The 26644-nt window shown below is 46.0% G+C and overlaps 1 protein-coding gene across 3 annotated transcripts in view; it reads right to left on the bottom strand.

The window, feature by feature from the left end:
• Positions 1–986: 986 nt before the first annotated feature.
• TXNDC11 (thioredoxin domain containing 11) overlaps positions 987–26644 on the bottom strand; it is a 57647-nt gene continuing 31989 nt past the window's right edge. For all 3 annotated transcript variants that reach the window (XM_075565371.1, XM_075565372.1, XM_075565373.1), the window contains 5 exons: positions 13430–14192; positions 11312–11457; positions 9356–9465; positions 7891–7971; positions 987–2249 (listed from right to left, as the gene is read on the bottom strand). In XM_075565371.1, the coding sequence (XP_075421486.1) occupies positions 1625–2249; positions 7891–7971; positions 9356–9465; positions 11312–11457; positions 13430–14192 (1725 nt within the window). In that variant the 3' untranslated portion in view covers positions 987–1624. The remainder of the gene's footprint in view (positions 2250–7890; positions 7972–9355; positions 9466–11311; positions 11458–13429; positions 14193–26644) is intronic.

The raw sequence follows: 26644 nt of genomic DNA on the forward strand, positions 1-26644 counted from the left end.
TAATTCTGTTGTAGCCCATTTAGGGTCCGATTCAATGTGCTCTGAAGCAACCGGTGGCAGTTTGGCTTGAATGGCAGCTTTGCAACATATTGAATTAGGCACTTGGTTGGTTTAAGATACGTTAAAGCAGTAGTAAAGTACTTGGCATTTTTAACATTGCGTGATCCATCCATTGTGCATGTGCATACTGTGGTCTTAGCGACCCCTCAATTCAGGCGATATTCACATACATGTCCAGCGTGCTGGCACTGCCACATGCTTAACTTAAAATGGTCTCTGTCACCATGATGCCGGGGGGCTACATACCTATTGCTAGTTGAAGCAAACACATTAATATTGAGAACGTTTGATAATAAGTGTAGTAGACTTCATTGTTCCCCTTGATTACACAACAGATCCCCTTTATAACAGAATGCCACCGTTTGTGAATAACATCACAACATAGCCCATCTAGAGGGTAGTCTACTATATCAGTGCATAATAGTAATATAATAGAAAATGACCAGTCAATATACATTATTATTAGACCAGCACCTACGGGAGCCATTAATGTTTGACAGACAGGTGATTATGAAGATACAGAAGCTCCAACACTTTTGGAACCCCCATCACTTAGTAGCTCCATCATGTTATTTTGCTAGCTTTCTGGGGAAGTTGAGGCATGGAGGAACTCTTTTCTGTCATCTGATACTGCAAACGTGATCACAAAGTGCCGGGGGGGGCTGTGGCTCTTCTCTGGCACTCATGTTACAGAAGACAGCTGCAAGTGTAACTGGTATCACATCACCCTCCCCTGGGGTTAGCAGCACTCTTCCCTTAACTGGAGGGCCCTGTGCCCATCCCACTCAATGCCCATTTTCACACACCCCTCCGATGTCTGTTGATAGGAGCTGAAGAATTTTATTTAAAAATACCTAATTTTGTATATTAAACACAAAACTAGATGCCTTGCACATTACTTTTAAAATGTATGAAAAGCTTTCAAATTAAAAAGGTAATTGTCTTGTTTTTATTTTGCATTTAATGTTCTTTTCCATCCTACATATACATCAAAATACTTATAAGAAAAATGTCCCCACAATATCAGGAAATGTATTACCCATCTGTATATATTTCAGACATGAAAAAACAAGTGTGAACGGCTGCCTTCAGAAGGAAAACGGTGCATAGAAGTGATTTGGAGGCAGCAGCAGCTCAGTGACTCAGCCGGTCACAGGGTATAAAACGTTTGAGTGTAAGGTTGGAGAAAACAGTTGTCAAATTAGTCATACAATTATTTTCCATCACACATACAACTTTGTAGAATTGCAACTTCATGTTTCCTAAAAGAACAAAGACAAGTCACACCAAGTATGCCAGGTAATTGGCAATAGTTCTTTAGCGTCTCTCTGCCACATTGCTATCCTAGCCCCTTCCCAATCAATGTGTTGCAGGCCCCTCTAAGGCCATGGGGTTAAGAAATATGTAACAATTACAGGTAATTTTGTTACATATAAAAAAAAAACATTTCATTCTCTACACCATTTGCAAAAAGGTCTTTATTTACATTTAATGTAATAAAATCTGCATAATTAATTACTTTCCCAAATAGTTATTTCAGTATAATTAAAAAAAATAATAATAATTAGTCTGTTTCATTTCCTTTGCTATGTTCTAAAGTCACTGTGCTCTCCCCCATGGTGGAGGTATCCGATATTCCTTCCGAAACGTCTGCACTATCCAGCATGGGCCGGATACCGTCATCAATGTTGTTGACCCTGTCTGTCTCCGTTGTAGTGGTGCTTTTAGGCTCCAGTGCTGGTAGAAGGAATTTGAGCAGAGCATTCTCTGCCAGAAGGCTTTCTGAAGCATCTGCCAGCTCCTTGAGTTTATCTGCCATTGTTCCCACCTCCTTTGCTTTTTCCTCATACAGTGCTTGTAAATGCCATTTGTGAATCTCAAGGGCTTTGTTGTGGTCTTCCAGTCTCTGCTTTTGCACTTTCAGATTCATCCCATCCTTTCTAGCATTTGCCATGAGACTTGCCAGCTGATCCTGGGCCTTATGTAGCACCTCGATTTCAGCCCGAAGCCTCCGGATTTCCCTCTCCAAGTAGGAGACGTGCACTTCCTTATAGTGAAGGTAATCCTTGGGGCACGATGCAGGCGGATTAGCCGCGGGGGAGGGCAGGGTCGCATGTTTTACGATAAATTTTAGTAGGTTCGGAAGAGTGATTTTCTGATCTTCTGGATACTTCACACTTTGGTCCTTCCTACAAAATAAAAAGTGCACGTTTTCAGTGTAAGACATCTCAAACGTGCTACGGCGTGCAACGCCTGCTGCTGCAGGCACCTTTAGTACGGAAAGGGTAGATATGCAGGAATACAAAAGAAACCGTATTTGCAGACAGTTTTATTCTAACACTGTATTCAAACTGCTCGTCATTGGAAGTCCATCACCTAACATACAACTTAGATGTTTCTAGTATACATCTTCTGCATGTAACGTGCAACAGTGAAGGTAGCATCCACCATATAGCTTTACCTTAAATATAGTGTTCAGAAGGGTTAAGGGACCTCCATCCTAGTTATAATATATATATTTATATATATTTCGGGGTTCTCATTACTTGGGGAACCCCATGGCACAAATCACCATAGTTTTACCTCCAGCTGACACACATTTTCCCAGAAGGACAATCTGGAGACACGTCAATTTTTGCCTAGTGCACACTATAGCAAACCTCCCTACATGCCAGGAGTTATAGCCTCGGCATAAGAAGATTGGAAGGGGGTTTTCTTAGAGACCCCAAGAGTACGGTATGATCCCCGCACAAATGCGTTCAGGTTCTTTTATTACAAAGCTTCATCGTTGCATATTTCCAAGGTCTATTTAATGACAGCCTTTTAATGATCTTTCAACAATAAAATGGTTTTCAGCAACTTCAAAGATGCAAATCTTCAATTTCCCTGGCAACGCTCATGTATGCGACGTTCTACACGGCGCTGTTAGGACCCGTCGGGTGAGACACCACCTTCCTGGTAATGTATTTTTAGAAGAGAGGGATCAGTCTTACGGTAAAAAGCACACAGTGCTATTCAAGCATAAAAAAAAGTTGCTAACAACACCTTCCTCTAAAAGATTTAACTAGACGGGTGCTATATAAGGGTGATGTTTTGCATGTTAAGTGCACGCTGTGAGCTTTGTTCTAACACAGGGGGGGAAAATAAATAGATCAACATGACATCGCTATTCCCTTTTTCTGAAACAAAACTGCCGATTATCTCCATGCGACCGTGTGTATCTATGGAAACAAGCCCCAGGCAAAGGGCTTCAAGAAGAGAATTTGGAAGACGGGTACGATGAAACAATGACTAATAAACCTTTTCAGAACTTTTAGATACTAAATAGTGTATATTAAGTGTAGTTTATAAAAGTATTCAGTCCCCATTCAGGCTATTTACACTCTACTTCAAGTGATAGGAAGCGACAGGAAATGTGGCAGCAATTGTACAATTCAATTTCTGTCCATATGTTACCCCATTAGGGTAGTTCCCTTATTTGAAGGGGAAATAAATCGGTTTCTCATTCAAAAACCCTGTTTTCCATTCCCTACACCATACTTTTGTAGTATTAACACAAACACTAGCACATTTGTGTTAGTTTGGCATTTGTCACACGTGCCCTTCAACAAAAACCAACTAAGCAATGTCAGTTCCAGCGTGACATCCTAATTATTCGCTGGCTAGAGCTGGGTCAGTACCCCGGTTATACCAGTAACTAGGAGCTGGGTCAGTACCCCGGTTATACCAGTAACTAGGAGCTGGGTCAGTACCCCGGTTATACCAGTAACTAGGAGCTGGGTCAGTACCCCGGTTATGCCAGTAACTAGGAGCTGGGTCAGTACCCCGGTTATACCAGTAACTAGGAGCTGGGTCAGTACCCCGTTTATAGCAGTAACTAGGAGCTGGGTCAGTACCCCGGTTATAGCAGTAACTAGGAGCTGGGTCAGTACCCCGGTTATAGCAGTAACTAGGAGCTGGGTCAGTACCCCGGTTATACCAGTAACTAGGAGCTGGGTCAGTACCCCGGTTATACCAGTAACTAGGAGCTGGGTCAGTACCCCGGTTATACCAGTAACTAGGAGCTGGGTCAGTACCCCGGTTATACCAGTAACTAGGAGCTGGGTCAGTACCCCGGTTCTACCAGTAACTAGGAGCTGGTCAGCAGCAGATCTTGTGTTTTGTTGGAGTCCAGATGTGTTCAAGAATGAGAGTTTATGATCTAGAACAGGTGTGCTCACTCATTAAGGGCCACCAACCGCTCAGGTTTTAAGGATATCCCTGCTTCAGCAGGAGTCTCAGACAGCGTCTCAGTCATTTTATGGAGCCACCTGTGCTGAAGCAGGAATACCCTTAAAACCCGACCTGTTGGTAGGCCACGAGGACTGGAGTTGAGCACCCGTAGCTCTAGAATAAAGATTTCTGCCTTAAGGATGCCATTCATGATTTCAATTTTGAGGGATCCACATCTCTGGCCAATAAAAAGGCCACAGAAGCAAAGATCTCAGTGTGCGTCTCATTCTGTACAGCTCCTACATGTTACATGTCAATACCGCAATACGACATCAACTTTGAATGGCTGGGTTATTGGCAAGGTAATTAAGGCTACAGGGGGCCCCATCCCTCAGGCAGAGACAATAAATACATGTTAGATGCATTGATTCCTTTTCATTTTGTTCACATAAAATAAGGGAACAATGGGTAATATGATACCTTATTAATGGACCAGCAATTCTTAAGCCTGTATACTATAATCCATTGATGGTTCAATAATAAGGTGTCATACTATTTTTTTCACAGGAGCATCTAGAAGACTATGGATATACGAGGAGGAGATAATGGCTGTGAAATCCACTCCAAATGTCAGGAATTACACATTTCCAGGAAAATGTGCATCATTTTAGATGGAATTTTGCACTTTTTGCGTGCGCTTTCTTTATTTTCTGTAAGTATTCCCCCCTCCCTGTTCTGCCCTGGCATTCATTCTCTGTCAAATAAATAGCCACATTATTTCCCAACACGTCTATTATCCTGGGAATGTCACACGCTGCTCGAAATGTCACTTGTGCTGCTGAAAGCCATAGCAGTAATGATCTGACGACAAAGGCTGTCGCTATGGAAAAATAGGAGAGTCCTTAGGGGCAGAAACAATTTGGTGGATTTGAATCTTTCTAGCAGATATTTTTCGTTTATAAAAATACCTGCCCGTAGTTTCCGAAAGTGTATCAATACAGCAGGTACGCCACTATACAGTACACGGATCTGGGGGCCAATGGATATTGCGATGGTTTCCTTGATTAACTGTCTTTGTAGCACGTTGGTCTTCTTTTTGAAATGCTACAGTCAGTCAATATGAGAGGGGTGGTTAAACATTGAAACCGTGTGATGCAGAAAGAAGAAGGAAGAAAGGGGAGCACAGTTAGTGGTATGTCCGATATATTGATAATCAGTTCTGTGGAGGACACCTCTATTGCGGGTGCCAGTCTACGAAGTAGACTCCATGTAGTAATGGTGTGGAGACAGTGATATGTGTAGGTGGGTGGGATGAAAATGAAAATAAATATAAATAGAAAACTTACACGGCCTTGTGTAAGTTCTATCCCATCAAGGTTTCTTTAGGTCGATTTTCTTCTCGGTAGAATTTTCTTCCCGTCTTCTGTCGTCTCTTTGCTAGGTGTTTCCTCCTCTGTCTTTTCTTCGTTCGATGGGGGTTTTACCCTCGTGGAAATGAAAAGGTAAGATGGTCAATACACATATGTGTGACAGTGGTAGTGTAAAGGGGGGTGATGGACTAGTGCAACAAAAAACCGTTGCAATGCAATGTTATGAACCAACACTCACACGGGCCAATGTGAGGGATCTTTTATCAAGGTATCTTGATCTTCCCACCTCAGGGATTGGATCAGGGTGTCAGATGGTAAATATCTGGCAAATATTTGAGGTTAATGCAACCTTGTGATCAGGGTGGATAGTGATGAAAGAGAAAAATAGCTCAATACTCACACGGGCCAGTGTGAGTACACACTTGTAGTGGTTTCTTGTTCTCTTCTGATGTTTTTCTTGGGTTCTTCCTGCAACGCTGAATCAAAAGGATAGATGCAGACTGTTTGGTCTAAAAGGGTTAAACTTTATTACAACAGAAGGGGTTAGCAAATACAAAATGAAATAAAATAAAAAATGGAAACCAGTGGTCTCCAAGGCAATGTGGACTAGGGGAATGCTAGGGCAATAGTGATAGGGGATCCCCTCACTCCGCGTCCGGATGGAGAGCTAAGACTAAGCCTCTGGTCCCGCTGGATAGGTTAAGAAATTGTCTTGGCTTAGCTTAGCTGAAAAGTCTTAGCTCTCCATCCGGACGCGGAGTGAGGGGATCCCCTATCACTATTGCCCTAGCATTCCCCTAGTCCACATTGCCTTGGAGACCACTGGTTTCCATTTTTTATTTTATTTCATTTTGTATTTGCTAACCCCTTCTGTTGTAATAAAGTTTAACCCTTTTAGACCAAACAGTCTGCATCTATCCTTTTGATTCAGCGTTGCAGGAAGAACCCAAGAAAAACATCAGAAGAGAACAAGAAACCACTACAAGTGTGTACTCACACTGGCCCGTGTGAGTATTGAGCTATTTTTCTCTTTCATCACTATCCACCCTGATCACAAGGTTGCATTAACCTCAAATATTTGCCAGATATTTACCATCTGACACCCTGATCCAATCCCTGAGGTGGGAAGATCAAGATACCTTGATAAAAGATCCCTCACATTGGCCCGTGTGAGTGTTGGTTCATAACATTGCATTGCAACGGTTTTTTGTTGCACTAGTCCATCACCCCCCTTTACACTACCACTGTCACACATATGTGTATTGACCATCTTACCTTTTCATTTCCACGAGGGTAAAACCCCTATCGAACGAAGAAAAGACAGAGGAGGAAACACCTAGCAAAGAGACGACAGAAGACGGGAAGAAAATTCTACCGAGAAGAAAATCGACCTAAAGAAACCTTGATGGGATAGAACTTACACAAGGCCGTGTAAGTTTTCTATTTATTTTCATTTTCATCCCACCCACCTACACATATCACTGTCTCCACACCATTACTACATGGAGTCTACTACGTAGACTGGCACCCGCAATAGAGGTGTCCTCCACAGAATTGATTATCAATATATCGGACATACCACTAACTGTGCTCCCCTTTCTTCCTTCTTCTTTCTGCATCACATTGTCAATAAGGATCCTGGATTGATCCTGCTGGGGTTCTGAGTCACAGGAGGACAACTTGAGAAACATTCATTCCAGGCTGTATTATATTTCATATTTTTTCCAATATACATACGCCTTATTGAGATAGCGCCTAGGTATCTGTCCTAACCAATAAACATTGAAACCGTATGAATGAATGTTGTAATACTTTGCTTTTACAATACTGTCCCTAAGGCTCATGGCTCAATTTATATCCTGTATCTTTTTCATTACCGTTGCATCAATACAATTCATGCGTGAAGAAAGTGTATTCTTAGTGCAGCGTGCGACCTTTTCACACGCAGGCAATGTTGCAACGTACAAATCTGCAAACAAAGATGGAGGCAATCCCAAGAGAACGGTACCCTGCCATGTTCAGTCTGTGGGCAGAACAAGGCTGTATCATTACAGTTATGCAGCAATGGGGACACGGCAATCGTGATATTAACATTTACCGTTTCTAATATTTCACAATTATTATGATGAACATGGGAAGGGAACTACCTGTAAAGGCCTTTCTGCTTCGTGGATCCAGTAAATAGCGGAACAATTTATGATAATTAAAAATAATAATAAAAAAAAAAAAAAAAAATCAACATTCTTACCTGCTTTTAGGAAAAAATAAGATTGTGGGAACACGATCGACCATAAACTCCCAAGGAAGGTCATTGTGAGCAATGTTAATCCTTGAAAAATAGAACAGAGACAGAAGTGCTAATTAAATAAAGAATATGTACATTTTTGTGCCGTTTTTAGCGTCACTTCTAGGTCAGGAGTACCCAACTCCAGTCCTCAAGGGCCACCAACAGGTCAACTTTTAAGGATACCCCTGCGTCAGCACAGGTGGCTCCTTCGTTGACAGCCACCTGTGCTGAGGCAGGGATATCCTTAAAACCGGACCTGTTGGTGGCCCTTGAGGACTGGAGTTGGCCACCATGACATCACTAATACACATGGCTGCAAGCGAAATAAACCGCAGCTTTAAACTGAAGCTCAAGCGCCCGGGAGAGCCACACACCCGCCGGTTTAACCACTATACAAGGGTAACCCTTCCAAGTGCAGCGCGTTAGCACGCAGCACCCGGCAGGTCCCATCGGCACTGACAGGATAAGAGAGAAAATAGAAAGAATGAGACGCAGCTCTGGGGAGCGAAACATGTTCGTGGGATTTCTCTCTCTCGTTTTTGCAATAAATCGTTTTTATCTCGCCCTCTTTCCCTCTTCCATTTGTGGCGCGGCGTGCCGGCTTCCTGCCATGTTCTCTCTTGCGCATCGCACACGGGATATACACCGTGCAAGTGAAGACCCCCCCCCCTCCCTATCCAGGATTCCACGAGACCACAAACAGACATTCGTCTCTGTGATTAATGCTGATTTCAGCTTTGTTGGGCTGTTTCAATGGCTAAGAGGCAAATATCTGCGTTGGGACACTTTATGGTCGATGCATTCTCTATACAGAGTTACAACCTTGTTCAGCGCTATCCTCTACAGACCACAAGCAGCTTGCCACACTATGGACACTTGTTTAAGGGTATATGCTATACATTGTGCATTGTACCTTTATTGAAAGTGAGCTACCAACAAACCCTTTTTTCCTTTCATTACTGTGTATCCCATAACCTATAGAGCCCCAGTTCTCCCTATCCCAGGGAAACCGCAGCTTAATTACATTTCAAGACCATTTCTAAAGATGTTATTGCACTTGCAACATGTATTAAATATGCCAAATAAAGTCTGCGCTGATATAGGCTGCAGCTCGCACAAAGTTGTGGTAGTAAGCAGAGTCCACACAACTCTCCACTTCTTTGGAAGACGCTTAGCTGCATAAATGAGAACATCACTTGCTAAAGATACCACTTGTTTTATCCGAGCCAAGACGTTTGCTAACATTGTAACAATGAACGGCCCAGAAGTCCATTCTTGTGCACAGGGGACATGTGAAATTTGGACACTTGGGATAACATCAATGAAGGCTTTTCGTGTTGGCACAGCAGAGGGTAATGCAATATGCAACAAGACCACGCTCCTTGCAGTGTGTTCTGCGGATGCTACGTATAGGTTGTCACCTTACCTAGCTACAACGAGGCTATCTGTAGCCAGAAGCTGAGTGAGGCGGATGAAGATGTGATTCAGAGCTGCGCAGAAGCCACACCAGGTTGTGTAATACAGCAGCAGAACGTCCTGTCAGTGAGAGAATGATTTCTTATCTTTCTGCAGCGTCGTCACGGATTATCAGCCAAGAACATCTTATAAAGCCACAATCCTGCCTATATTCCTGTTGTATTCTTATTTTATTACACAATTTGATCTAAGGGGGGGGGGGAGGAGTTGAAGATCTTACAGAGCCGAACAGTGCTATTTTTAGCTACTGGGACCTCCTGGTTCCAGAGATACTTACTGGTTTAGATGCCAGGGTTTCTGCTCCCCATTTGGAAAATCGAAATGACTTCAAAATCCCATGGGTTTGCCGGCCAATAGGAAGCCACAACATCATTGGAGGGATGGCGCTGCGGCTTCCTATCGGATGACTACAGGAGCTATCTTTAAAAATACAGGGGGGGGGGGAACCCACTGGCAAACTAAACCGGTAAGTATCTAGAGAACCGGAGGAGAGGGTCACCGGAGCTAAATATATCATTCAGAGGACCCCAGGGTCACATTCTGTACAAAAAATAATAATCTTTAGGTAAAAATGGACAGCATAGCGGTTTTAAGGGTAAGTGTAATCAGCTTCATTACACAGATCCAACCACCGCGAGAGTAACAGTGTGACTTCTTTACATCCTGCTAAACATGGATCTGCTTTCTTATTCTGGCAGCTACTCCCCTCCCTGAATATACCCACATCTGCCTGTGCAGCTATACATAGCCAAGGGATCACCATACACCTATTATTAGTTTTATTTTAAAGAGATGTTTACACTCGGCCTCTCAAATCCGATGCCTGTTACATGGCAGTTTGGGGGAGACATTGGCTCTCATGTTGTTAAAATTTGGAGGGGGGAAAAAAAATGGTGCAAGTTAAGGCCAAAATAACGATTATACCCCATGCTCCCCTCCAAACACACTGCACAGAAGCAGTCGTTTTTTTGGGTGGGGAAAGAAGAAGATCTTAAAATACATATATTTTGATTGGCTAATAGAAACTGTTTATGTATCTTCAACATACAAACACTGAAAAGGAATGAATGATTGGATATGTAAGCTCCCACAAGCAGGGCCCTTGTTACCTCTTTGTGTCCATTTCTGCTTGTCCATAGTTGTATGCAACCGTTTATGTAATGATCAAATCCCTGTACCCCCCATTGTACTGCGCGGTGGACTATGTTGGCACTTTACAAGTAAACAATAATAATAATATGCATTTACTGCACCGGGCTGCCACGTGACAGCCTCCCCCAGAAGATCAGCTGCAGCCGGTGACACGGACACCCCCCCTCCCCAAAGAAGCAGAACTGGAACATTTGTCACCAGCACCTGTTATTTAACTCTTAAGTGCCCGCATTTCCACAGTGCACTGCGATCTGGTACTGCACGAGGTCAAGTAAATGTTTATGTGACGAAATAGTAACCCCTTCTGAAAAGGAGCATGTGGCTCTGTATAAATGTGCTGAGTATTACCGCCGCTACCTAGCACTCATTGGTCTGACTGGTGTTTGTATAAGTGGGAGGAAACCGCTAATTACTGGAGCGAAAACGTTCCTTTAGAACAGGGCTGCTCAACTGCAATCTTCAAGGGCCCCCAACAGGTCAGGTTTTAACACTATCCCAGCTTCAGCACAGGTGGCTCAATCAGTGGCTCAGTCAAAGACTAATTGAGCCACCTGTGCTGAAGCAGAGATATCCTGAAAACCTGACCTGTTGGGGGGTCTTGAGGACTGCAGTTGAGCAGCCCTGCTTTAGAAGTGGCTTTAAATGTTCATATGTACAAGCACTCCAGAATATATTATGCAGCCTGCTGAGGATCCCTTGAAAATATACAAGTGACAGAACAAATAAACCCGCAGAAATTAAATAAAAAAAGTACCTTTTTGCTTTCCAAAACAAGGCGATAAAATGTACTTGACGTGACTTCAGTAATTAGATGTTGCTTGGATACACGGGGAGGAGCGTTGCTCACTAGATGCCTTTGTAAGGGGCTGTAAAGTTTGCTGAAATTTTGGATAAAAGCCTCTGAAACCAAAGGGTGAGAAGTAGCGATGTTACAGCACGACTGATGAATGTAGTGAGAATAAGCAATGCTCTATATAACCCCTGCCCAAACCATTTACCAAGGGCCTTTATCCAAGCAAGCCCGCCAACTGCACCCCCTGAGGTTGGCGAGCAGGCCAGGCAGTCAAAGGAGCACAGCCGATTCCGGAAGTTCAGTCCGAATTCTGGTCAGGCTGGACTTCCGAATTCAGCAGGCCAGGTCCTCCCCCAGCACTCCCCCCTCCCACCCCGATGTCGGCCCTGGATTCACGCGATCATTGGCTGGGATTGCCACCGTGAATATCACCGACCTGTAACAATTGCTCTTGAAAATGTTACATTCAACTGGGCCCCTCACACTGTGAAGCCACTGCCACATCCCGAGAGGATTATAGTCCCATTCATTTGAACGGAGCAGCTTCCCATTGTATTATTATAGGAGCCAGCTACATAGAGAGGGTGGTTTATATCAAGAGCCAAAGATTGGTAATTAGGGCTGAGTGTGCCATTATAATTCTATTTATACTTCTTTGTACATCTAGCAGTGTTCTGTATAGAGCCACGGTCTGTTAATGGCTCTCCCTGCAAAAAGTAACCACTCAATAGCATCCTGGATAAGGACCATCTCCATGCACAACAGAATTAATTCAATACTTATTTTCTGTAATGCTGTGATCACAAGCAATTTACTGCCAAATGCAGCAATACGGGGTAACTGTTTAAAAATATATATTTTTATTACAGGATTGAAGCAGGGGGTCTTTGGAGCTAAACTGTATTTGTTTGAGCTCCGGGGACCCCCTGCTTCCGGAGATACTGACCTCCGTATTGGAGATACTGACCTCCGTATTGGAGATACTGACCTCCGTATTGGAGATACTGACCTCCGTATTGGAGATACTGACCTCCGTATTGGAGATACTGACCTCCGTATTGGAGATACTGACCTCCGTATTGGAGATACTGACCTCCGTATTGGAGATACTGACCTCCGTATTGGAGATACTGACCTCCGTATTGGAGATACTGACCTCCGTATTGGAGATACTTACCTCCGTATTGAAGATACTTACCTTCGTATTGGCGCCTGTATCCCCGCAGGCAGAGAAACGGTGTGTCTAATCTAATGGCGGTTTAAATGTCCTGCGTCACGCGGGCCAATCGGAAGCCGTGATGTCATCTGGTGCGGCTTCCGATTAGCCCACGTGATCAGGACCTTTACACTCCGCAGAGATACCGGCGCCCCCTACAGAGATAAGACTATCTGGAAACAGGGAGACCCCCGGAGCTGAGATTAACACAGTTCAGGTTCGGAGACCCCCTGCTTCAAACCTGGAATACATTTTTATTTAAAAAAAAAAAAAAAAAAGGCAATCCGTATTGCTGCTGGCTGCATAATGGTGTGATAATGCTGCAATGTCCAGTGAGAAACAACTTTTTTAAGCTGAAGGAAGTCTACCTCAGAACTTCACTTATCTGCATGGTCGTTCTACCAAAATATTGTACAGACGTTTTAAATCTATATTTTGCTTACATAGAAAAAAATTATACTGACTACTTAAAAACAGCACACCATGATATGGTGAGGAGTCACTTCCCTAAAACTAACAATGCTGACTAATGTATGTACGGTATACTGTACGAAGTTCAAGCAATGCTTGAACTCTTATAACCTCTGTACAAATAAAAGGAGTTTTTAGTGTGGGTTATTAGCAGAGAATTCCTACCCCCCCCCCCCTCACTCCCATCCCCCCCTCACTCCCATCCCCCAGAGTTCCCAGTCACATTTACAAACAGCATGACTAACATTCCAGCAGCATATTAAACACAACAAGACTTCTGTATCCATCTAAAACATCCCCCAAAATGTACCTACACACACGTGCCTGGGTGCATTCTCTGGGCATGGGTGTCGTTTTTGCCTTATAATACAACGTAGAGAATTGTTACACACCTAAAGTGGTTCTGATGAGTGGTTGGTCCAAAATGTAATGGAGCTCTTCTTTCAAGTCAATAATTGCAGCAAACCTCTTGCCAGGAGCAGATCCAGACGCTCCCAACCTCTCGGCATATATCCAAGATAAGTTGGAATCCAAGAGATAAAGGTTTAAGGTCTTGTTGGTCCTACACCGGAGGCCAGTAATATTACTACTGTCGATATGAGAACTGGGGTTTACAAGTATCTTCTCCTCAATGTGAGGCACGAAATGCTGCGAATTCTCTTTGTAGTTCTTCCCATGGGAAGCAAATGCAAAGTGCATGTTCTCAAGGTTGGTCATGGAAGTCATCAGCCCTCTACTTACTGTTCGACAGCATGCGGTATAGTGGTTAAAGGGGCTGTAGAAACTTAGAAAATTGCTGCACTCTCGGACATTGGACATAAAACCCATAAATAATTGTTCTTTGAGGTAGAAGGAATCTAAAGCCGCCTCTATCTCCAGAAAGTTGCAAGGAGGCACGCTGACTTTGCTAGGCTTCATACCAGCTGTCTGATTGACACACAACTCGCAAACATTATGGACCCTGGAGATTAAGTGCCACTGGGGAAGAACCACTGTATTACAGCATGAAACGGTCTTGTAGGTCTCGGTTACGTGTGACCATATATCCGGTGAGAACTTTGGAAAGACGGATTCCGTAGGCTTCTGCTCCTGAGAGACTGGTTTGTTGGCCAGGCTTCCGGTGCAACTGTTGTACTTCAGGGCCATCTCTGTGATCTAGAAAGCACAATATGAGCAGCATGTTAGAAGATATTCCCTTGATACATGTCTCTTATTTTAAAGGAGCACTCTATTATACAATGCCCGCATGCAGTTATTTGCCGTGTATAACCAATGTCTGACAACTGAGCTCCAAATCCTCAAGACAAAACTTTGGAGCATGAGTGGCCAACTTCAGTCCTCAAGGGCCACCAACAGGCCAGGTTTTAAGGCTATCCCTGCTGCAGCACAGGTGCCTGCTGTATAACACAGCTTTTTTAGCACACCCTGCTTAAAGTGCACAGCCAGTAAACACACTCACACTCAGCTTTTACAGAACATTTTAACATGCAATCATGTTGCAAATCCAGAAATTTGATAGAAATAGGGATTTCTACTGGATTACATTTTTACTGTTCAACTTCAAAGGGGATCTGAGCAAAAAACACAAAATACTGAATTTTTATTTTTGGAGGGGGGGGGGGGGGGGTTAAGTGAGTTTTCCTGAATATTGGAAGAAACGAACAAATAAAGTAATAAACACCACCCCCCACCAGCTTTCAAGTGTGGATGATAAAATGAGGAACAAGAACATATACCCAATGTGCTACGTACTGAGGTGGTACAGCTGGGAGAACAGGGGAAGGGAATGGGGAGAACAGGGGAAGGGAATGGGGAGAACAGGGGAAGGGAATGGGGAGAACAGGGGAAGGGAATGGGGAGAACAGGGGAAGGGAATGGGGAGAACAGGGGAAGGGAATGGGGAGAACAGGGGAAGGGAATGGGGAGAACAGGGGAAGGGAATGGGGAGAACAGGGGAAGGGAATGGGGAGAACAGGGGAAGGGAATGGGAAGACTGAGATCTGGTGCAGCCTCCAGGATTTCACTGTATCTCCGCTGGACTGGAACGGTGTTAAGAAATATATTACTCCAGGGGTTATCAACGCCAGTCCTCAGGAGCCCCCACCAACAGGTCAGGTGTTCAGGCTATCCCTGCTTCAGCACAGGTGGCTCCACCTGTGCTGAAGCTGGCTCTTCGACTGCGCTACTGATTGAGTCAACTGTGCTGAAGCAGAGATATCCTGAGCACCTGAAGTGTTGGGAGGGGTGGGGAGGGCTTGAGGACTGGCGTGGAGAACCCCCGTATCACACGATTACAAGCGCAATGATGATATGCGGAGAACGGCCTCTCCTCCGGCTCGGGTACTCTGGGGAGGGAGGACAGGGAGGCATCGCCCCTGCTAAAGCCGTATCCTCCGGCTCGGGTACTCTGGGGAGGGAGGACAGGGAGGCATCGCCCCTGCTAAAGCCGTATCCTCCGGCTCGGGTACTCTGGGGAGGGAGGACAGGGAGGCATCGCCCCTGCTAAAGCCGTATCCTCCGGCTCGGGTACTCTGGGGAGGGAGGACAGGGAGGCATCGCCCCTGCTAAAGCCGTATCCTCCGGCTCGGGTACTCTGGGGAGGGAGGACAGGGAGGCATCGCCCCTGCTAAAGCCGTATCCTCCGGCTCGGGTACTCTGGGGAGGGAGGACAGGGAGGCATCGCCCCTGCTAAAGTCGTATCCTCCGGCTCGGGTACTCTGGGGAGGGAGGACAGGGAGGCATCGCCCCTGCTAAAGCCGTATCCTCCGGCTCGGGTACTCTGGGGAGGGAGGACAGGGAGGCATCGCCCCTGCTAAAGCCGTATCCTCCGGCTCGGGTACTCTGGGGAGGGAGGACAGGGAGGCATCGCCCCTGCTAAAGTCGTATCCTCCGGCTCGGGTACTCTGGGGAGGGAGGACAGGGAGGCATCGCCCCTGCTAAAGCCGTATCCTCCGGCTCGGGTACTCTGGGGAGGGAGGACAGGGAGGCATCGCCCCTGCTAAAGCCGTATCCTCCGCCTCGGGTACTCTGGGGAGGGAGGACAGGGAGGCATCGCCCCTGCTAAAGTCGTATCCTCCGGCTCGGGTACTCTGGGGAGGGAGGACAGGGAGGCATCGCCCCTGCTAAAGTCGTATCCTCCGGCTCGCGTACTCTGGGGAGGGAGGACAGGGAGGCATCGCCCCTGCTAAAGTCGTATCCTCCGGCTCGGGTACTCTGGGGAGGGAGGACAGGGAGGCAGGCATCGCCCCTGCTAAAGCCGTATCCTCCGGCTCGGGTACTCTGGGGAGGGAGGACAGGGAGGCATCGCCCCTGCTCGGGTACTCTGGGGAGGGAGGAGAGGGAGGCATCGCCCCTGCTAAAGTCGTATCCTCCGGCTCGGGTACTCTGGGGAGGGAGGACAGGGAGGCATCGCCCCTGCTAAAGCCCTATCCTCTGGCTCGGGTACTCTGGGGAGGACAGGGAGGCAGGCAGCGCCCCTGCTAAAGCAGTATCCTCCGGCTCGCGTACTCTGGGGAGGGAGGACAGGGAGGCAGGCATGGGAACGGTGTAAGTGAATCACAATTCCATCGCCTGGATCTTTTCAAGGAACTCAGTTTAGGTGTTGGTTATTTTGAGCATTTCTAATACAAATTGGGAGAGCGGGGAGGAGAGAAACAGGATTTTATATTTCTTCTCCTCCCCCAAAAATCCTGGAGTTCTTACAATTGGTTTATAATAAATAGGAACATAGCTTTAAAAATGACGTTTGTGTTGAAAATAAACTAGACCAAGCTTTTATTACTCAGCCAGAATATCCCATAATACTCCAAGTACTCCACCCTACGCCTGCTCATTTCTCTTTTAATCTTAAAGCAGCAATACGGCTTAGCATTAAAAAAAAATATATATTTATTTTTTTTGAACCCCATTCATTTCCCCCTGCTTCCAGAGATATGCGCCTCCGTAGAGGGCGCCGATATCGCTGCGGATTTTAAAGCCCCTGGTCATGTGGGCCAATAGGAAGCCGCACCGGATGACATCATGGCTTCCGATTGGCCCGCGTGACGTGGGACATTTAAAGCCGCCATTAGACGCACCGTTTCTCTGCCTGCGGGGATAACGGCACCACAACCGAGGTAAGTATCTCCGGAAGGAGGGGGGTCCCCGGAGATAAACTTAATGGGGTTCAGCTCCGGAGATCCCCTGCTTCAAACTAATAACAATAATATATATATATTTTTTTTTAAATGCTAACCCGTATTGCTGTTTTACAGATGTCATTTGGAGGCACGTCAGGATATGTCAGGATATGTCAGGACATGTCACTCCCATCACGGTCTCTCTCCGTTTGAAGCATTCTGTGATTCGCGTTTGTTGCTTTTATTTGCAAAAGAATTTCAGCTAAAACTCATACAAATGTATTCATTAATGTCAACTGTAAAACAACAGAGCGACAAACCCAGGGCTAACATGGAGTATGGCCGAACGGCAGCTGGTCCGATGTTCCCCGGCTAAAAAAAGGAAAGTGGTTTGTTCGCTTACAGAAGTCCTGCCCTAAAAGCTCTGACAGACCAATAACCCCGCAGTAATGGAGACAAACTGTCCGCTGTCAGCTGAAAACCACTGCACTCGGGGTCAACATCTCACGGCTGTTATATAAAAATGTCCAATACATACAAGACGCAACAAACTGAACACGCTCGGTGCTAGAAAAGGCTGCCATACTTTGAAGGGTTCTGTGCACTGAGCAGTAACAAACAAAGAAGACATTTCTGCAATACCGTTAAACCTTTAGATAACCGTTAGGCCTCCGATGGCTCATTGTGTTAACCAACTGTTCCACTAACCCTTCCCATAACAAATTGAAAAGCCTTCTGCTAGTATGCTTTCTTAGTCTTCAACTCTTAGGGGACAGTTGTGTTCCACCAACTGTTAAGACTCTTGCCTTAACACCAACTGCTACTTTACCATTTCCATCTGCAGACTTATTAGGACAACACTATCCCATTCCATGAATGATTAACCATTCGGTCACCTGATCCAGTTTCCTACCAAACTGCCTGCATACAGATGAAGTTACAGATCTTCAATGGCATGCAAAGCCCCAGTGCTTTAAGTAGATCAAGTTCAATGATGTTTAGTGCACCGTGTTCCTGCAGACTATCTGTTCCACAAACGTTTCTACACATGTTCAGCACTGAGGACGCTGAAGAAGCAATGCCACTGACCCAGCATCCTCAGAGTGGCTGAGTATGTGAAACTGGGCATTTACAATGTCGGCATCTCTCTCCCTCATACTAATCAAGTTTCTTGAAGGAGCAGACCCTCCCCATAGCACTCGCGCCCCCCCCCCCCCCCAAAGGGCTGCTTGGTGTCCAGTATTGAACCGACTGTCCTGCATTTGGACACACTGTCCAGTAAAAAAAATGAGAGGTAATACTGGACATGCAGTGAACATTAGAGAAAGAAATCTCAAGCATCAGTGCATCTGAGTTAGGGATAACCACCATATATGAATGAAAGTCTCAACAGATAATGGACAGGTATACAACACACCAGTTAGTCTTGATTGAAGAACTCATTAATGGGTTACATAATGCCTGTATGTGGAGCAATTCCAGAGTCAGCAGCTGTTGTGTTAAAACAGTTGTGATTCGGTATACCCCGTTGATAGGCAATGACCCTAGAGTAGAATTCTCATCATTCCAATCTCCATAAGGAAATAATTGTACTCACATTACTGGTGTGTACTGTCCGTGTGTGCAACTGTCCGAGCGTGTGTGCATCCAGTCGAAATGTAAGCAGAGGAGGCTCCCAAAAGAAGAGAAAAACGGAGCACAGCGTATGCCAAATAGTCTGGGGCTAAGCAGAGGTAATAGTAAAAATAACATTATTGGAAGGTGAACAACATGGAGGAGTGTGGTATATCCACAGTCTCATATATCCACACCATGTTGTTCACGTTCCAATAATGTTATTTATTGCTTAGCCCCAGACTATTTGGCATACGCTGTGCTGTTTTTCTCTTCTTTTGGGAACCTTCCCTAATACTGGGCGTGTATGTGTAACCGGTATTACCTCTCTGGGCGTGTATGTGTATACCAGTATTACCTCTCTGGGTGTGTATGTGTAGATGGGTATTAACTCTCTGGGCGTGTGTGTGTATACCGGTATTACCTCTCTGGGCGTGTGTGTGTATACCGGTATTACCTCTCTGGGCGTGTATGTGTATACGGGTATTACCTCTCTGGGCGTGTATGTGTATACGGGTATTACCTCTCTGGGCGTGTATGTGTATACGGGTATTACCTCTCTGGGCGTGTATGTGTATACCGGTATTACCTCTCTGGGCGTGTATGTGTATACCGGTATTACCTCTCTGGGCGTGAATGTGTATACCGTTATTACCTCTCTGGGGTTGTGTGTGTATACCGGTATTACCTCTCTGGGTGTGTATGTGTATACCGGTATTACCTCTCTGGGTGTGTATGTGTATACCGGTATTACCTCTCTGGGCGTGTATCTGTATACCAGTATTACCTCTCTGGGCGTGTATGTGTAGACGGGTATTACCTCTCTGGGCGTGTATGTGTATACAGGTATTACCTCTCTGGGCGTGTGTGTGTATACCGGTATTACCTCTCTGGGTGTGTATGTGTATACCGGTATTACCTCTCTGGGAGTGTATGCGTATACCGGTATTACCTCTCTGGGAGTGTATGTGTATACCGGTATTACCTCTCTGGGCGTGGATGTGTATACCGGTATTACCTCTCTGGGCGTGTATGTGTATACCGGTATTACCTCTCTGGGTGTGTATGTGTATACCGTTATTACCTCTCTGGGCGTGTATGTGTATACCGGTATTACCTCTCTGGGCGTGTATGTGTATACCGGTATTACCTCTCTGGGCGGGTATGTGTATACAGGTATTACCTCTCTGGGTGTGTATGTGTATACCGGTATTACCTCTCTGGGTGTGTATGTGTATACCGGTATTACCTCTCTGGGAGTGTATGTATATACCGGTATTACCTCTCTGGGCGTGTATGTGTATACCGGTATTACCTCTCTGGGCGTGTATGTGTATACCGGTATTACCTCTCTGGGTGTGTATGTGTATACCGTTATTACCTCTCTGGGCGTGTATGTGTATACCGGTATTACCTCTCTGGGCGTGTATGTGTATACCGGTATTACCTCTCTGGGCGGGTATGTGTATACAGGTATTACCTCTCTGGGTGTGTATGTGTATACCGGTATTACCTCTCTGGGTGTGTATGTGTATACCGGTATTACCTCTCTGGGAGTGTATGTATATACCGGTATTACCTCTCTGGGCGTGTATGTGTATACCGGTATTACCTCTCTGGGTGTGTATGTGTATACCGGTATTACCTCTCTGGGCGTGTATGCGTATACCGGTATTACCTCTCTGGGAGTGTATGTATATACCGGTATTACCTCTCTGGGCGTGTATGTGTATATACCGAGATTACCTCTCTGGGCGTGTATGTGTATACTGGTATTACCTCTCTGGGTGTGTATGTGTACACCGGTATTACCTCTCTGGGTGTGTATGCGTATACCGGTATTGCCTCTCTGGGTGTGTATGTGTATACCGGTATTACCTCTCTGGGTGTGTATGCGTATACCGGTATTGCCTCTCTGGGCGTGTATGTGTATACCGGTATTACCTCTCTGGGTGTGTATGTGTATACCGGTATTACCTCTCTGGGTGTGTATGCGTATACCGGTATTGCCTCTCTGGGTGTGTATGTGTATACCGGTATTGCCTCTCTGGGTGTGTATGTGTACACCGGTATTGCCTCTCTGGGCGTGTATGTGTATACCGGTATTACCTCTCTGGGTGTGTATGTGTACACCGGTATTACCTCTCTGGGTGTGTATGTGTACACCGGTATTACCTCTCTGGGTGTGTATGTGTATACGGGTATTACCTCTCTGGGCGTGTGTGTATACCGGTATTACCTCTCTGGGTGTGTATGCGTATACCGGTATTGCCTCTCTGGGCGTGTATGTGTATACCGGTATTACCTCTCTGGGTGTGTATGTGTATACCGGTATTACCTCTCTGGGTGTGTATGCGTATACCGGTATTGCCTCTCTGGGTGTGTATGTGTATACCGGTATTGCCTCTCTGGGTGTGTATGTGTACACCGGTATTGCCTCTCTGGGCGTGTATGTGTATACCGGTATTACCTCTCTGGGTGTGTATGTGTACACCGGTATTACCTCTCTGGGTGTGTATGCGTATACCGGTATTGCCTCTCTGGGTGTGTATGTGTACACCGGTATTACCTCTCTGGGTGTGTATGTGTATACGGGTATTACCTCTCTGGGCGTGTGTGTATACCGGTATTACCTCTCTGGGTGTGTATGCGTATACCGGTATTGCCTCTCTGGGCGTGTATGTGTATACCGGTATTACCTCTCTGGGTGTGTATGTGTACACCGGTATTGCCTCTCTGGGTGTGTATGCGTATACCGGTATTGCCTCTCTGGGTGTGTATGTGTACACCGGTATTACCTCTCTGGGCGTGTATGTGTATACGGGTATTACCTCTCTGGGCGTGTGTGTATACCGGTATTACCTCTCTGGGCGTGTATGTGTATACCGGTATTACCCCTCTGGGCGTGTATGTGTACACCGGTATTACCTCTTTGGGCGTGTATGTGTATACCGGTATTACCTCTCTGGGTGTGTATGCGTATACCGGTATTACCTCTCTGGGTGTGTATGCGTATACCGGTATTGCCTCTCTGGGCGTGTATGTGTATACCGGTATTACCTCTCTGGGTGTGTATGTGTACACCGGTATTACCTCTCTGGGTGTGTATGCGTATACCGGTATTACCTCTCTGGGTGTGTATGCGTATACCGGTATTGCCTCTCTGGGCGTGTATGTGTATACCGGTATTACCTCTCTGGGTGTGTATGTGTACACCGGTATTACCTCTCTGGGTGTGTATGCGTATACCGGTATTGCCTCTCTGGGTGTGTATGTGTATACGGGTATTACCTCTCTGGGTGTGTATGTGTACACCGGTATTACCTCTCTGGGTGTGTATGCGTATACCGGTATTGCCTCTCTGGGTGTGTATGTGTATACGGGTATTACCTCTCTGGGTGTGTATGTGTACACCGGTATTACCTCTCTGGGTGTGTATGCGTATACCGGTATTGCCTCTCTGGGTGTGTATGTGTATACCGGTATTACCTCTCTGGGCGTGTATGTGTATACGGGTATTACCTCTCTGGGTGTGTATGTGTATACCGGTATTGCCTCTCTGGGTGTGTATGTGTATACCGGTATTACCTCTCTGGGTGTGTATGCGTATACCGGTATTGCCTCTCTGGGTGTGTATGCGTATACCGGTATTGCCTCTCTGGGCGTGTATGTGTATACCGGTATTACCTCTCTGGGTGTGTATGTGTACACCGGTATTACCTCTCTGGGTGTGTATGCGTATACCGGTATTGCCTCTCTGGGTGTGTATGTGTATACGGGTATTACCTCTCTGGGTGTGTATGTGTACACCGGTATTACCTCTCTGGGTGTGTATGCGTATACCGGTATTGCCTCTCTGGGTGTGTATGTGTATACGGGTATTACCTCTCTGGGTGTGTATGTGTACACCGGTATTACCTCTCTGGGTGTGTATGCGTATACCGGTATTGCCTCTCTGGGTGTGTATGTGTATACCGGTATTACCTCTCTGGGCGTGTATGTGTATACGGGTATTACCTCTCTGGGTGTGTATGTGTATACCGGTATTGCCTCTCTGGGTGTGTATGTGTATACCGGTATTACCTCTCTGGGTGTGTATGCGTATACCGGTATTGCCTCTCTGGGTGTGTATGTGTATACCGGTATTGCCTCTCTGGGCGTGTATGTGTACACCGGTATTGCCTCTCTGGGCGTGTATGTGTATACCGGTATTACCTCTCTGGGTGTGTATGTGTACACCGGTATTACCTCTCTGGGTGTGTATGCGTATACCGGTATTGCCTCTCTGGGTGTGTATGTGTACACCGGTATTACCTCTCTGGGTGTGTATGTGTATACGGGTATTACCTCTCTGGGCGTGTGTGTATACCGGTATTACCTCTCTGGGTGTGTATGCGTATACCGGTATTGCCTCTCTGGGCGTGTATGTGTATACCGGTATTACCTCTCTGGGTGTGTATGTGTACACCGGTATTGCCTCTCTGGGTGTGTATGCGTATACCGGTATTGCCTCTCTGGGTGTGTATGTGTACACCGGTATTACCTCTCTGGGCGTGTATGTGTATACGGGTATTACCTCTCTGGGCGTGTGTGTATACCGGTATTACCTCTCTGGGCGTGTATGTGTATACCGGTATTACCCCTCTGGGCGTGTATGTGTACACCGGTATTACCTCTCTGGGCGTGTATGCGTATACCGGTATTACCTCTCTGGGTGTGTATGCGTATACCGGTATTACCTCTCTGGGTGTGTATGCGTATACCGGTATTGCCTCTCTGGGCGTGTATGTGTATACCGGTATTACCTCTCTGGGTGTGTATGTGTACACCGGTATTACCTCTCTGGGTGTGTATGCGTATACCGGTATTACCTCTCTGGGTGTGTATGCGTATACCGGTATTGCCTCTCTGGGCGTGTATGTGTATACCGGTATTACCTCTCTGGGTGTGTATGTGTACACCGGTATTACCTCTCTGGGTGTGTATGCGTATACCGGTATTGCCTCTCTGGGTGTGTATGTGTATACGGGTATTACCTCTCTGGGTGTGTATGTGTACACCGGTATTACCTCTCTGGGTGTGTATGCGTATACCGGTATTGCCTCTCTGGGTGTGTATGTGTATACCGGTATTACCTCTCTGGGCGTGTATGTGTATACGGGTATTACCTCTCTGGGTGTGTATGTGTATACCGGTATTGCCTCTCTGGGTGTGTATGTGTATACCGGTATTACCTCTCTGGGTGTGTATGTATATACCGGTATTACCTCTCTGGGCGTGTATGTGTATACCGGTATTACCTCTCTGGGCGTGTATGTGTATACCGGTATTACCTATCTGGGCGTGTATGTGTATACCGGTATTACCTCTCTGGGCGTGTATGTGTATACCGGTATTACCTCTCTGGGTGTGTATGTGTATACCGGTATTGCCTCTCTGGGTGTGTATGTGTATACCGGTATTACCTCTCTGGGTGTGTATGCGTATACCGGTATTACCTCTCTGGGTGTGTATGCGTATACCGGTATTACCTCTCTGGGTGTGTATGTGTATACCGGTATTACCTCTCTGGGCGTGTATGTGTATACCGGTATTACCTCTCTGGGCGTGTATGTGTATACCGGTATTACCTCTCTGGGCGTGTATGTGTATACCGGTATTACCTCTCTGGTTGTGTATGTGTATACCGGTATTACCTCTCTGGGTGTGTATGTGTATACCGGTATTGCCTCTCTGGGTGTGTATGTGTATACCGGTATTACCTCTCTGGGTGTGTATGCGTATACCGGTATTACCTCTCTGGGTGTGTATGTATGCGTATACCGGTATTACCTCTCTGGGTGTGTATGCGTATACCGGTATTACCTCTCTGGGTGTGTATGTGTATACAGATGTGTATTTTTGGAGAAGCCGTCTGCCAAAGCCCCTCCATTTTTTTTTTAATACACAGATGGGAAGCAGGAAGCTGAACCGCGGTGATTTTAGCCCCCGGAACCTTCTGTTCCCGAGATATCAGCAACACTAGTGTCTGTACTGACTGGTTGTTTAAACTGTCCACGTTAAGCTGGGCCTAGAGTAAGTTTTTACTGGCCCTGTATTGCAGAAGATTTATATCGTCAATCGCCCCCCCCTCCAAGCTGAAAATACCAGCTCAGCTCTGAAGCCCCCCCGGCTTCCCAACTATGTAACAAAAGTAAAAATAACGTAGGGGAACTACTTGCTTTAAAATTAAAATGCTAAAACTGCAAAACAAAGGTCCTGCCTCTCCCCAGCCGGAATATCAGCAGGCGATGCTGCGATTACTGGCAAATTATTTCAGGGGCTACTATAGGTCACTGGATTTGCATGAGCTGGTAAACAAGTTGTGTAATAGAAGCTCGGATGTACTGCTGAATAATCCTTCCACGAACGGTAACGCTCTGCAGCACAATAGCAAAGGGCATGGGTGGGTGAACTAGGCGTGCTGTGGGGGGGTGGAATTAGGGGTGCCATGTGTGCTGCCCCCAGCACCCCCGCCACACACTCCTAGTTCCAGCATCCATGCCCTTTGCTGCCATGAGTTGTGCGTCACTATGCTTAGAAGGGGTTTATACATTTTGACATTATGGTAATGTCCGTATGCAACCAATTTTGTATGTACAGCCCCCCACCCAATGAAGTAGTTCCTGCTCTCATGGCAAAGGGGAATAGCCTCTATCGCCATGTGGCCAGCTGCGACCTAATTCTCTCAAGGTCATGCAGAAACGGTGTCTTCGTGACCTAGTTTGGGGGTCCCAGTGATTTAGCCACAAGGCCTGCCCAGCAAGTCTTTGTTATCCCCCTTTCTTTAACATGTGGAATTGTGACTATCACAACGTGCGACGGTTTCACCAGTTTGTGAACTCTGTGACATTTGCCTCCCCTGGAGAAAAATCAGCAAGTGTTTTTAGTAAATTGTGATGAAAAGCAGCAAAATTCGGAATAAACAGTCAAGAATTTAGAAATACTGAGCATGGCGCCATTGTGATCATTCTGGAATGTAAGGGGGATAAAGGCAGTTTAAGAGAATGTAAGGGGGATAAAGGCAGTTTAAGAGAATGTAAGGGGGATAAAGGCAGTTTAAGAGAATGTAAGGGGGATAAAGGCAGTTTAAGAGAATGTAAGGGGGATAAAGGCGATACCAGCAATGTGCGCTACATTTCAATTGCCGTTTATTGAAACTTAAATCAGATTAGGATCACTTTTCCCACCCAGGCCGCCCATTGTCCCACTCTGCTGCAAAAGCTGACAGCCTCTATATGGCTATAGTACTTTATCCCATACGTCTCCCATGTATAGGTTACCTTTATATTTATCCCGAGAGAGTCTGGCTCCTCTTCCAGCAAAAGGTTTACCTCATTTACTTTGATAGCCTCTACCACCTCTGCTGGAAAACTGCTCCATAAACTACTACTCCATGAAGTGTTCTCATTTCCTCCCAGCCTACCCTCTATTATGCATGGCCCCTTGTAATCGTGCTGGCTATACCCTTGATACCTTTCATTTATATTAACCTATATGTTCTAGGTCAGGGGAGGCAAACTCCAGTCCTCAAGTGCCATCAACAGGTCAGGTTTTCAGGATATCCCTGCTTCAGCACAGATGGCTCTCATTATGATTCAGTCAGACAGCCACCTGTGCTGAAGCCGCTGTTCTGTGTGGTAGCCGACCACAAACTATTAACAATCATGTTTCCTGCCCCGGGTCACTGTCACCCTGGGGGGGGAGGGGGAGATAATATACACAAGGAAGCAAGTGTATCAGTTCTTCATATTAGCAACAAATGTCATTACTCCCGATCCATACAAGGCTCGCGTATGGATACATAACTATCACCAATACCGATACATCAGCACA

Source organism: Ascaphus truei, chromosome 11 (assembly GCF_040206685.1).
Source record: "Ascaphus truei isolate aAscTru1 chromosome 11, aAscTru1.hap1, whole genome shotgun sequence".
Taxonomy (NCBI): Eukaryota; Metazoa; Chordata; class Amphibia; order Anura; family Ascaphidae; genus Ascaphus; species Ascaphus truei.